This window comes from Nicrophorus vespilloides, unplaced genomic scaffold, assembly GCF_001412225.1.
Source record: "Nicrophorus vespilloides isolate i.1.1-1 unplaced genomic scaffold, Nicve_v1.0, whole genome shotgun sequence".
Classification (NCBI taxonomy): Eukaryota; Metazoa; Arthropoda; class Insecta; order Coleoptera; family Silphidae; genus Nicrophorus; species Nicrophorus vespilloides.
The window spans coordinates 5,540-18,410 of record NW_017098450.1 but is presented as its reverse complement, the minus strand read 5'-3'; the positions used below and the strand labels follow the sequence as shown (position 1 = coordinate 18,410).

Here is a 12,871-nt window from a genome sequence, read left to right as displayed (position 1 = left end):
GCTCGAAAAAGCAGTGTTTTTATTACTGTGCTCTTATCCATATTGCCTTAATACGCGTTCCTTTTATGAAAGGGGATGCGCCAAATGATTACATACTTTTGAGGGAGGCGTAGTAACTTCAAGTTTGGAAACCACTGCTCTATCTAGTGATCTCCCTCATTTGTATATTTAGGGTCTAATTTTAAAATGTTATTGTAGACATTTTCGATATAGTCGAGATTATGGTTGTCCGGATTTTGATACAGTCGGGATTTCAAAAGTACTTGTATCATGTTGATGTAATGTTCTTTAATTTTGTTAATGGTGGTTAACGTCGACAGTGTCTTTCATGTTTAATTAAAAAAAGAAGACATTTAGGCATGAGCTAAATGAAGTACAAAAGAGTGAACAGAATGAAAAGAAGACATTTCCTCCTATATTTAGTCTTAAAAGATTCTTTATATTCAAAATTTGTTTAAAATTTTTTAGTTTACTAATAATCATTATTTAATGACCAAAATATAACAAATTACAATAATTTAACAAGAAATAAAAATGTTAAATATTCATTTATAGACTACCAAACTTACTTCATAATAAAACATAATTAATTGAATTCAATATTGTTGATAATTATATGTAATACGTATAATTTTATAATTTTATGTATTGTCATTAAAATACTGTAAATAAATTGAAAATATTGCACATTTTACTACCATTGCAACCGCCATTGATTTTCTAACTATTTTTAAATAATTCTATATATACTACCAGATTTACATGAATTAACTATTGAAATAGAACAAATTGAGTTCAAAATTACGTCAAATAATCAATATTAGATATAATTATATATATATGAATATTATTATATAAATAATTAAAGAGTATTTTAAAAACCTAGCTTTTTTTTGTAGCTATGTTCATAGTGACGCCAGTTTTTAACTGTGACATTTTCAGTTTTTTTCTCTCTAAAATTTTACGTAGACTACCAAACTTACACTGATTGACTACATTAAAATAAATAATTGCATTTAGAATTATTGTTAGTAATCAATAAATAGTAATATTAATAACATTGGAATTATATAATATAGGATAAATTATATAAAAGCGAGAGTTACGTAATTAATTTGAAAATCCCGCGTTTTTATTTTGACATCGTTTGCTTCCTTCAGACTATTGAATCTTAGACGCTTCACCTGAAAACGCCATCTTTTTCCGAGGTGTTCTAATAATGAAATACGTTGTGTAGTGCATTTTCAATTGTAAAAGTGTTTCAACAATGTCTGAAATAGACGGGAAAAAGCTCGAGGATTTGCGTGTAGTGGATTTAAAGCAAGAATTGGAGAATCGTGGATTGGACAAAACTGGAAATAAACAGGCGCTGATCGAACGTCTTCAAAAGGTAAAATAATTAAAAAAAGGAAGAGAAAATTGTTAGATAGTTTGTAAATATTAAATAATTAAATTGTTCCTTCGTAACTTACTAGGCAATATTGAGTGAACGTAATAGACCAGCTATCATGAATATAGTCGGTAAGTGTAAATATTTTAAAATCAACTGAAGAGTTCTAAAAAAATTAATTAAAATACAGAAATTATTGAAAATTCGGAAGACGCTCCAGACGAAGAAGATATTAAGGATATTTATGATAATGATAGTGTAAGTCTTCAAAGACAAGTTGTAGAAATATAAATTGATTTTTTGCATGTTTCCACATTTCAGTCCCATGACCAAACAGCAGATTCAGAATCTCCAATCATTATAATTGATGATTTCGGTAAGTGATCAGTTAATTTAGTATTTAAGTGAAGTTGGGTGTTTTTTTCTCTCTCTCAATGTGTTTATTACTTTGATTGGTTTATAATGATCATTTGGACAATAATACAAGGACCTAAGAATATGCTGATGATATTGGTTTAAATTAGTCTGTCGAAGAGAAGATGATTGATATGAGCAGAAGATATGGATGACTACTTACTACCTACAACAGGATGACTATCCTTCCCAAGGACAACCCTTTGAAGATGTTCAACTAGATTATGCAACCAATGAATCAACTGAATGAGATAGCAGCACCACCATATTCAAACAGACAATTTACTCCAATGCGCATTTCTTAGCTCCCAGACTTGGTTACAATTTGTTTGGAGGAATGGCACCTCACAGTACTTTCAGTGTACCTCAGGCAAAATATATATTTTTATATATACAGTCCTGAATGGTAGAAATTAATTTCATAGTTAATTAATTATCTATAGACAATTATTTCTTATTATTTTATATTATTTTTGGGGGAAATACTTATTTTTGTTTACTAAATATTATACTAAGTGACGAGATAGATACTCTGGAGGGCTTTTATTTAGTGATGATATTATATTTATGAATGCGAACTTTTTATATAGATTCAAAAAGCAAAGAAGAGTCTACTGAAGTTAAAGAAGATTCTACGGACAAAGCATCGTCGGTGGAATCTAGAGATGAATCAGTCGTCGATAGCAAGGACGGCGACGATGATAAATCAGGATGCGGATCACAATTTCAAGATAAAGATGAGCAGCAAGCAGGCCAGGATGAGGACAAAATGGACAACAATGAAGAAACTGAGGTGGTTACTGAGAAAAGTACCAATCCGAACGTAAATCCGAATATATCCACAAAAGACGGCAAAAAGGCGGATGAAGAGATCTCATCATCTAAATCACCTGACTCAAAGGAGGACGCTGACGTAAAAATCAATGAAGAAAAAGCGCCTACCCCTAGGTTGGTTTAACATCAATAACTGCGAATTCTTATGAGTGTTATTGCTTCATGAAACTCAAATCAAATAGCTGCTTAACATAAATGTTGTCACCACACTTCAATTCATGAGCAGAGGACTCTCGAGGGGGATGAGACACGTTCGTTCGTCAATACAACTAGGAGCCAGATTTATCACTTATATTACAGCAGCTATTGATGATGAGTACTACAAAACAGTTTATATACAAAAAAAAACAATTTAAATTGCGCACCGTATTTAACTACTTGTAGTTTAGTACTGTTTAAAGGTAACCTGGAAACAGTTTACAAATTTCGTGTTGTTTTAATATTTAGTAGTGGGCTAAATTTTGGGGATTAGTCAGAACGCATATTAAAATTCTAGTTTTCATCTGAAGTACTAAAAGAATAAAAATAAAGGGAGTCACGTGAAGCAAGATTCCAATCGAATGGGAGGGCGGCCGTCTAATTGACCTGTTTTATTTTATAGTAAGAAACTTTCCAACGATCAAAATCGCAATCTGTGGATTACAAACATCTCACAGAATACCAGGGCTACGGAATTAAAGCAGGCGCTGTCAGTACATGGAAGGGTTATGGGTGCAAAAGTTGTTATGAATGCCAGACATCCAGCGGCCTGCTGCTACGGTTACGTAAAGATGGAGACAGTAGCGGACGCCGACAACTGCATTACAAAATTAAATAATACTGAACTTAATGGTCATATTATACGTATCGAGAAGGTACGCATTTCAGAGCGTAAACGTGAGCTAAATAATCTAGTGTGAGATGATTTCAGGTACGTCCTGATTATTTAAATCCACTTAAAAATAAGTTGGAGGGAAAAGGCGTTACGGCGAAAACTACATCCGCTGCACCGGTGAAGAGCGAAGGGAAAGAAAAGGAGGAGAAAAAGATAGAGACGTCTAATAAAGATTCTAAAACTGAAAAAGTAAAAGAGGAAAATCATAAGGATAAAGAAGCCAAAGAACCTAAAGACAAAGAAAAAACTAAAGATGAGATCAAGGATGTTAAGAAGGCAGACAGTTCTTCATCTCGCAGGAAGACGCGGAGTCCTGCGGATAGAAGGAGCCGTGATAAACATAGATCTACATCCAGAAGTCGCAATGAAAGGAGCCAATCTTCGAAATCGGCGACCCGCAGGGAACGAGAAAGGGAAGTACTGACGTTCGAAAAGATACGAGATGAAAGGGATAGGGAAAGGATACGGGAACGCGAGCGCATTTTACGCGACAGACGTCGCGAGGAAGTTGCCAGACAACGGGAAATTGAAAGAAATCAAAGAAGCGAAGCTGCACGCTTGGAAAGAGAACGAGAGAAATTGAGACGAGAAAGAGAGCGTCTGGAGCGAGAACGAGCCGAATTGATGCAGTTCGAAAGAGAAAGACAGAAGCTGGAACGTGAAAAATTAGAATTGGAGAGGATGGAGCTGGAAAGAGCTAAAATCAGGATGCAAGAGGAAGATCGCAGAGCGGTTAAAAGGCCAGCACCAGCAGCACCGTACAGGGAACGCGAAAGATCTTATGAAGAAAGAAAACGCATCGCTACAGATAGACATTTCGACGAGGCTCCGCCTCCCCCAAGGTTTGATGTTCCAAATAGGTAATTTAACGATCAAAAACGAAGTGACTAATGCAATACGTTTCAACCATTTTTAGGGATCCTAACTCTCCTAAAAAGTTTGCCGCTGGAAGTTCGGCTAACAAAGATTACAGTAAACCTAGAATAGGGAATTACGAGAAACGAAACGACGGAGGTTACCAACCAAAACGCGAATATGAAGATCGATCACATCCAGCAAGCTCTTCGTTGGCCAGAGGACCTCCTGTTCCGAAGTATGATACTGGATCATATTCCAACCGCGATCGAAATAATGGAGGTGACATTAGGGATCCGAGGATGCGCGACGCCGGCGGTATTCCCTCCAATGTATCAAATGCGAAATATGCGATGTAAGTAGATCTTCAAAGTGTGAACGTAGAGCAGGGAATGACGTTTGTGTTTGTGCAGTGATTCAAAGGTTTCCCGGTACAATGAACGCGAGCGTGACAGGAGTCCACACTTCCGACCTTCCGTAAGGGACGATAGAGACAGAAGAGGCATCACCGACTCAAAGCCGGATATGCGCAATCCGCGCAATGACCGTAGGTCATATCCGGATCAACAGAAGGATACGATGCGCTACGAGCGGCCATCTGCTTCCTCGGCATCAGCGTGGAATACTCAAAAAGTATTTAGTGCTACAGGAGCTCAAGCCAATAAGCAAAGCTGGGGCAAGGATACGTGGAGATCTGAGAACCAAACCAATTCCGACAGATGGAATTCGGCCAGTCAGGCGAGGAATTCGGTGAACGTGTCATCTTCGACGTTCTCGGGCAACAACGGTATGAGCATTGCCGGTCCCAGTTGCCCGCCACCTCCAGGAATTAACACATACGTCAATGAGCGTTTTGACTACAAGGGCACTATGGGTGGAGGCGGAGGTATGAGGAAATACTGATCTTTACCCAAAATTAGTGTTGCTATGTTAATTGTCTTCTGTTTATACATGTTTATAGAGACAAATTCTTATCTTAGAAATTGATTAGTTAAATGAATCAATATTATTTCGATTATTTGAGCACTTTCATTTTTTTTTTAAATAATTTTATATATCTGAATTATAAAGTAATTGTTTATAAATATCATATATGGATGGAACAAACGATTGTCAGTTTGTATCTAACATGTATAGTCGAACTTCTGGCATATTTAGTCTTATGCTCAAACGATATGCAAAAATGTATATAGACCGAAGACTTTTCTTTGTTACCACTTCAATGTAGGTCACAGAATTGAAGTTACTCTAGTTCTTTTTTTAGTCTAACGAAATTAAGCGCGAAGTTCGACTAAAATTTCTTGCTACAAAATCAGTTGTTCAGAGAACTGTAGTCAATTACAATCAAAATTTCAATCAAATAACATACAATTAACTAATATATTAACATTATTTTAAGATGTAGAAACATCTAGAATAAGTCAATAACAACAACTAAAGTAGGAAGCAGACTAATTAGAGAAACAATTGTAACTTTAATTTATCATGTTGTCGATACTTAAAAGTATATTTTATTTCGATATCCATTTGAGTAATAGAACGTATCGCTAAAGTTCGAGTATGCATTTCAAATACTTGCTGTTCGAAGAGAAATCGAAAAGACAAAAAAATAAATTTAAAAGGTATCGTGTGTTTTTAAATCTAAATTTTATTACCATCTTTAATAAAAATGCGTTTACAAATTAGTGGAAGGAGAGTTCAATTTGACCATTTACAAAAGTAGAAAACAAATGGCATGGGTGTTTGCTTATACTTTATTTATCATTAATTTTCATTATTTTATTTTGAAACCATCACGCTTGATTACGTGTATATGTTAGCTGTTCGATGTCGTAACTATCCATGTGATGTTTGTATGATTTCATTACTTGTTTTGCGGGGTAGTATTTTATCACATAACGATGCTCGGTTCGGGTACGGAAGCTGCGATGCATTTATGAGGTAGTACCTGACCACCGTTGATGTACACATCATCTTTGACGATCACATCCTTCCCAAGAACTGACATCCCTTCAATCGTTACCCATTTGCCAATAGTACATTCCCAGCCGACAATGCAATTCTCAACCCTTGTGTATGAATGTATTTTTGCATCTTTGAGAATCGTACAGCGCTGAACACGCACTCCTGAAAATCAGTAAATCCGTGAGTTAATAAGATTCAGTGAACATTGTTTTTTTGATCAGGCTATTACCGTCTTGTATAATAGCACCAGGACCAATGGTCACATCGGGTCCAATCTGACAGTCGGCACCGATTCTTGCCGTTGGATCTACAAGAACGTTACCGAGTACTCCGGGTCCTTGGTAGAGCCTCTCCGGCTCCCGTTGACGCAGAGCCTTTAGATACATGCACATCCCTGAAACCCACAAAAACCAAATCCTTAATACACTATTACCCAACACGTCCGTGATTGAGTGACGTTGATTTCATTTGCAAATCGTAACCAATTAGACTAGGGTATTTAGAATTAAGGAACTTATTGTAGAAGGCACCTGACGATCCGGTATTAGAATTTCTATAGTATGTGTCAATGGCAAAGTAATCAGTCAAGTCTTAGAAACGTTTAGAATTTATTTTTATGTGTGCACACACACTGTACAAAGAACTAATGAAATCGAAACAGACCAATTAATTTTCAGTTCCGTCTTTTGAAAGCAATTTAATCAGTATGTAATTAATGTATAAATGTAGCACCTTAAGCATATTGTATCTTTATACAAAAAAATATAAATAAATAAATCACCGTCACCATCTGTGTACTGAATACGAACGGAATACTATTTCATAAATATCACAAACACTGAAAGTTGCTGGTCGATGTTTAACAAACATGTGCTCTCTTCTCTATGAATGAACTTTATTTTTTTTCTTCAAATATTCTGTAACGATTAGTGCGTGAACTGTGGCACGCAAAAGCTTCTTCTATTCTTTTCATATAGATATTCTGAAACAGCTGTCATTTGTTCGTAAGAAATCCTATTAATTATTTTTAATCTGTTTAATTTTAGGTGGTGCAAACGCTGGTTTTTATTGGAAACCGCCCACCCCGTGAACGAACGTTACAGAAGCCATAAATATCGTTGCTCGCAACAAAATATTATTATTACAAATATCCTTTACTTCTAAAATATATACGGAGATCCCGTGGTCCTTTGCTGTGGGAAGCGGCCACGACGATTACACACAGTACACAGGAAGGCGCTAATTATGATGTCGTGTTCCGGAAACACAACTAACTGTAATCATTTATATTTTGTATATACACAAACAAACCCTTGTCCCTGTTAATTCCCTAATTTTCAAATATTCTATCGAACAAATTATGATTATTACTAAATTAATTACTTACAAATAATTAACATTGCATAATGCCACGTTCCGTTACAATTAAAAAAAATAAATTATTGTATTGATCTTAAATATCTGTGAAATTCTCCCTTGTTAATAGTCCAATGCTGAATGGTATGCAATTAACATTCGCACCATCGATCGTGTTAATTAATTAATTAAAACTTTAAACTAATAAATTTAAACAAAGATAATCAATAATTGCATTTACACATTTTTTTCAAATAATATCCATTAATTCGTATACAAAATGAATTTTCTTTAACTATTCAACACCCCATTTTTTTTTTAATTAAAATTGATGGATCAACATTAAGTAAATTCTTGGTATTTATTGTAGTTTTCCAAAACATTCATTTTATTGATAATTACTTATGTATTGATAATTAATTATGTAAAGGAATTATGTTCATTGTAAATTTGAAGATTGGTACAAGAACAAAATTATTTTTGCTGATAGAATATAGATGTAATTGATCTCTCATACCTGTAAGAAAATCTTTGGGTTGACCAATGTCCATCCAGAAGCCTTGCAGCTCGAAGGCAAACAACTGTCCACTTTGTGCCATGCCTGGGAAGATTTCCTTTTCAATGGAGGTGGGTTTAAGTTCAATTCTATCAATCATGCTTGGGTTGAGTATATAAATGCCTGCATTGATCTTGTTTGAAATGAACTCCTGAGGTTTCTCCACAAAACTCTCGATTTGGCCATTATCTTTGTACACAACCACACCATACTTGGAAGGCTCTTCAACCTTAGTTACTACAATGGTTCCCTCCTTACCATGGTTCTTGTGGTACTGTTCCAGTTCTTTAAATGGAAAATCACAGATGATATCTGAGTTCAGCACAAAGAAGGGCTCTGTGCTTTTGCTGAGAATTTTTCGTGCTAGGGCTATGGGACCAGCTGTACCTAATGGTTCAGTTTCATGTGAGAAAACAATGCTAATACCCAATCTGTCTGCTTCTACGGACAACTCTTTCTCCATGTCTTCAGCATGATATGATACTGCCAAGATGACTTCTGTGACTCCAGCCTCCACCAAGGCTTCAATCTGATGCAACAGTATGGGTTTGTTGGCAAACTCTACCAGAGGCTTGGGTCGGCTCAGGGTGAGGGGCCTTAGCCTGGTGCCATATCCTCCAACCAGGATCAGAGCTCTCATCCCTTTCTTATCAATTGTTGCCATAGTAAACAACTGCGTGCAAACTCACGTTCTAGATCTAATCCTTACCGTTTTCGTTGTTGGCAAGTACACGTCACTTAAATAAAATGCAGAACAAACACTTTTGCTACTTGCTGGAAGTGATAACAAGTTGTCAAAAGCCGTAGAGGTTATGATGATAAATACCGTTGTGTGTTCTAATCAGTGCTAACTTCGTTAATACACAATACCGCCTGAGCTGCATACGGGGAGAACTGATGATTTCCGATGAGATCTTGTTTATATCCTTCAAATGCGCAAAACAAACACTGCCTAATGGGCGTTAACAATGGTTAACTCAGACCCTTTAAATACCTGTCAAGCTGACGTTTACAAGCGATTAACTAAAATCTATGTAACCAATTGTACTCCAAATTGTTCCTGATGATTCATCTGCGAATCATCAATAATAATTATTAACATAAGTTTATTAACTTTGAACTGCATTCAGTTATCTCTAATCGATTATAAACAGGACCATTAAAACTGCAGCCTATTGATCTTATTAATAATTAATAGGCTCGATAGATCCTTATGAAATGACCTGATAATAGACTTCGCATTTAATCGTTACTTTTGTTTCTTTTTTTCCTTTTTCACGTTTGAATTTTATTTTCAGCCGAGTTCAGAACCAAATCGTTAAAGGGTATGGAAGGATACGGTAGGAGTCATGCGCTTTGAAGGCAAGTTGACAACTCGCACTTTGCCCTCGCCCGTCTCCTTCGACCACAAGTCTGCCTTCAACGTTCGTGAAATCCAGTTAAATTAGATGTTAGCTTAGTGAGAGGAAAAGCGCACGAGAATCGTCCAATTAGACAGGAAAGAACGCGAAAAGAACAGAATTATATCCATCGAAAATGGCTGCGACTACCAGAGTGTGGACCAGACTAGGTAAAGCGAAATTATATAATATATTTCTTATGCGGATAATAGGTTTATTTTCTTGGCAAACCCGATTCCCTTATCCAATAGTCACTATACCAATCGCATTTCATAACGATCATAAAACTTTATGCGCCGTTTAATCGGTCTCTTCAGCGCTGGAATTATGTTTCACTTATCACCAGGCGAAAGTATAAACATTCTTTAATTAGAACGAGCGAAAGAAAACATTGTCATTGATAGCGTATCAAAATTTTATTATGTAATTATCAAGAGTGGTTGAGCAAGTATCATTATTTTTTCCAGTTCAAAGTTCGTCGCTCATTATTTTTCTCTTGTATTCGTTTTATAGGTTTGTCATTGGGACAGGGCATCAGGCTGAGCAGCAGCTACAATGCCACCAGGCCCAACTTGATGCTCACCTCTAATACCAAAGTAATTTGCCAAGGTTTCACTGGCAAACAGGGCACCTTCCATAGCAAGCAGGCCATTGAGTATGGAACCAATGTGGTTGGAGGTGTTTCTCCAGGCAAAGGAGGCAAGACCCACCTCGACCTTCCAGTATTCAATAGTGTTAAGGAGGTTTGTTTCACTTTTAAAGAGCACAGCAAAAAGCACTTAATGGGGCCAAACGTTAGGTATATATCTAGCTTTGAGTGCAACGTAGGGCTTCTATAGATTTGGCGCATTAAGATGTGTTTGCTACTTTACTATAACACTTATTCTAGAATAGAAAGTTGTAGTGCAATAGCCTTACAACTTGAATTTGTTGGATTTTAATCACTAAAAAGATATGTTAAATTGTAAATTTGCGTTTGAACTAAGTCATTTTTCTTTTAGGCACGCGATGCCACCGGCTGCGAAGCTACTGTTATTTACGTGCCACCACCTGGTGCAGCATCGGCCATCATGGAGGCGATCGACGCTGAAGTACCTCTTATTGTGTGTATCACTGAGGGAATTCCCCAGCAGGATATGGTTAGGGTCAAGCACAAGCTCATGAGGCAAAATAAATCTCGCCTGTTGGGACCGAACTGTCCTGGCATCATCGCCCCCGAGCAATGCAAGATTGGCATCATGCCCGGTCATATTCACCAAAAGGGAATCGTCGGTGTCGTCTCCCGTTCTGGCACTTTGACTTACGAGGCCGTCCACCAAACGACCCAGGTTGGACTTGGTCAGACCCTTTGCGTGGGTATCGGCGGAGATCCCTTCAACGGAACCAACTTCATTGATTGCCTCGAGGTGTTCATCAATGACCCAGAGACCAAGGGAATTATTCTCATCGGCGAGATCGGTGGTGATGCCGAAGAGAAGGCCGCCGAATATTTGTTGAACCACAATACCGGCCCCAACGCTAAGCCAGTGGTATCTTTCATTGCTGGACTTTCTGCCCCACCCGGCCGCAGGATGGGACACGCTGGTGCTATCATTTCCGGAGGCAAGGGAGGTGCCCAAGATAAAATCAACGCTCTAGAAAAGGTAAAAAAAACAAACTCTCATCCATATGTTCGTGCATATACTAATTGATTTCTTTCATTTTAGGCCGGAGCGATAGTGACAAAATCGCCAGCTCAGATGGGCAACGAGTTGCTGAAAGAGATGCGCCGTCTTAACTTAGCATAATTCCTATATTGTGAGAATACTTCGTCAGCTGGATGGGATAAGATCCGGCTATATTCATGAATTTAATTTAATGTCATCTGTACTATTTAAACAAAAAAACGTTATCTAAACATTAAGCTATTGAAGGAGAGGGGCATTTTATTGTCGATGTAACATCCATGCACTCTTGGTGTGCTTATAGTCATACTGTCCGCTTTTTAATTATGTGTTAAACACTGTTTGTTAGAATAAAGTGTTGAAATATCTACACATTCATTATACCTACTTTGAATTACATTGAAACCTATTACTTCCAATATTCTTCCAATATGTTAATCAATGCATATTAAAAGTTATTGAATTTTTAATTAGAGGTCACTGTGATTACATAATTCAATTGCAAAGTATTGATTGCTAGAAAAGGGCGATTTTAAATCAATGAAATTATCTAATTTGTAAATTCAGTCGAAGACATTTTATTACGTCAAAAGACCAGAATTAAGATTCCCGTTCAAATTATTGATTTTTCAAAAGGGCGTATTCAATTTCCTGCCACCTATGGAGCAGTTGTAAAAGGTGTAAGTAATTCATATATTTTTAAAAGACAGCTCATAATTATAGTAAATTACTAAATAATACTGTTAATATTGTATAATTTAAAGTTTTAATTATTATCTTTAAAGTATTGATGTTGTTAAAGGGCGTATTCGCCACCTATGATCTAAATGAAAAGGGTACAGTCCTAACAGAAAGGTATTTCCTGATTTCCAAATATGAGAGCTGTCTAGGAATCACTAGAGGTCAGCGCTTTGTAGAATCAGTATTTATTCACTGCATATTATTGATTAGACTATAGAAGTTTTAAATTGGAAACAATCACAATTTAACGTTTCAAATTTCCAATTATTTATTTTCTTCGGTAAATTATTTTTAACCAAACTCTGAAATAAATTGATGCATTTTCTTACATCATTATTTTACTACAAAATGTAGTTCTCAAAATTACTTAAAATTGATTATTATTTTTAGATAAGATAAGATACTTGAAACTATGCAAGAAATATGATAAAATAAATCAATAATTAAAATATACATTAAGCTTTTTGAAATATAGTAAAATATATATAAAATTTAATTGTCTTTTAACTTAAATAAGTTACATATATATACAGTATAAAGGATTGCATACAAATTAAGAATGAATTTTTGTAATACCTCAATTAATAAACTGAAATAAATTTCAATACAGTGGAACCTCGCATAACGAGCATTTCGCTTAAAGAGCAAAATTAATTGTAAGAAAAATGATTCGCTTAACGAGTGACGTTTCGTATAACGAGTGACGATGAGAAGAGATTGCGCGTCATTAACTTATATACACATATTATGTGGAATTTTGAATATGTTTCACTATACGAGTCAAAATCCGGAAATTTTGGAACGGATTAAACTCGTTAAGCG

General features: G+C 36.0%; 3 protein-coding genes across 4 annotated transcripts; 2 read left to right on the top strand and 1 right to left on the bottom strand.

Moving 5' to 3' along the window:
- The first annotated feature begins 1,182 nt into the window (after positions 1-1,182).
- On the top strand, positions 1,183-7,916 carry LOC108562491 (scaffold attachment factor B1-like). 2 transcript variants are annotated; one of them, XM_017920853.1, is made up of 10 exons: positions 1,183-1,390; positions 1,476-1,521; positions 1,581-1,648; positions 1,712-1,766; positions 2,395-2,752; positions 3,240-3,492; positions 3,549-4,354; positions 4,429-4,722; positions 4,781-5,253; positions 7,379-7,916. In XM_017920853.1, the coding sequence occupies exons 1-10, from the start codon at positions 1,268-1,270 to the stop codon at positions 7,420-7,422; spliced, it is 2,520 nt and encodes an 839-aa protein (XP_017776342.1). In that variant the 5' UTR covers positions 1,183-1,267; the 3' UTR covers positions 7,423-7,916. The 2 variants fall into 2 exon arrangements, with proteins under 2 accessions (XP_017776342.1, XP_017776341.1); XM_017920852.1 differs by having other exon boundaries at positions 3,549-4,372.
- Positions 5,998-9,296, bottom strand: LOC108562492 (mannose-1-phosphate guanyltransferase beta). The gene is made up of 3 exons (XM_017920855.1): positions 8,206-9,296; positions 6,562-6,726; positions 5,998-6,494 (listed from the first exon to the last, which is right to left on the bottom strand). The coding sequence occupies exons 1-3, from the start codon at positions 8,906-8,908 to the stop codon at positions 6,259-6,261; spliced, it is 1,104 nt and encodes a 367-aa protein (XP_017776344.1). The 5' UTR covers positions 8,909-9,296; the 3' UTR covers positions 5,998-6,258.
- A 301-nt stretch (positions 9,297-9,597) lies between these two features.
- LOC108562494 (succinyl-CoA ligase subunit alpha, mitochondrial-like) lies at positions 9,598-11,691 on the top strand. The gene is made up of 4 exons (XM_017920856.1): positions 9,598-9,814; positions 10,158-10,387; positions 10,646-11,287; positions 11,351-11,691. The coding sequence occupies exons 1-4, from the start codon at positions 9,781-9,783 to the stop codon at positions 11,429-11,431; spliced, it is 987 nt and encodes a 328-aa protein (XP_017776345.1). The 5' UTR covers positions 9,598-9,780; the 3' UTR covers positions 11,432-11,691.
- Positions 11,692-12,871: the final 1,180 nt, after the last annotated feature.

What these genes read in the sequence shown, in the direction of transcription:
- LOC108562492 (XM_017920855.1), bottom strand. Translation starts at nt 8,908, where the DNA reads ATGGCAACAATTGATAAGAAAGGGATGAGAGCTCTGATCCTGGTTGGA. An exon ending in ACCCAAAGATTTTCTTACAG is followed by an intron (nt 6,727 to 8,205) that starts GTATGAGAGATC and finishes TGTGGGTTTCAG; the next exon opens with GGATGTGCATGTATCTAAAG. An exon ending in TGGTGCTATTATACAAGACG is followed by an intron (nt 6,495 to 6,561) that starts GTAATAGCCTGA and finishes ACTGATTTTCAG; the next exon opens with GAGTGCGTGTTCAGCGCTGT.
- LOC108562494 (XM_017920856.1), top strand. Translation starts at nt 9,781, where the DNA reads ATGGCTGCGACTACCAGAGTGTGGACCAGACTAG. An exon ending in TATTCAATAGTGTTAAGGAG is followed by an intron (nt 10,388 to 10,645) that starts GTTTGTTTCACT and finishes TTTTTCTTTTAG; the next exon opens with GCACGCGATGCCACCGGCTG. An exon ending in AAATCAACGCTCTAGAAAAG is followed by an intron (nt 11,288 to 11,350) that starts GTAAAAAAAACA and finishes CTTTCATTTTAG; the next exon opens with GCCGGAGCGATAGTGACAAA.
- LOC108562491 (XM_017920852.1), top strand. Translation starts at nt 1,268, where the DNA reads ATGTCTGAAATAGACGGGAAAAAGCTCGAGGATTTGCGTGTAGTGGAT. An exon ending in TCAAATGCGAAATATGCGAT is followed by an intron (nt 4,723 to 4,780) that starts GTAAGTAGATCT and finishes GTGTTTGTGCAG; the next exon opens with TGATTCAAAGGTTTCCCGGT. An exon ending in CACTATGGGTGGAGGCGGAG is followed by an intron (nt 5,254 to 7,378) that starts GTATGAGGAAAT and finishes GTTTAATTTTAG; the next exon opens with GTGGTGCAAACGCTGGTTTT.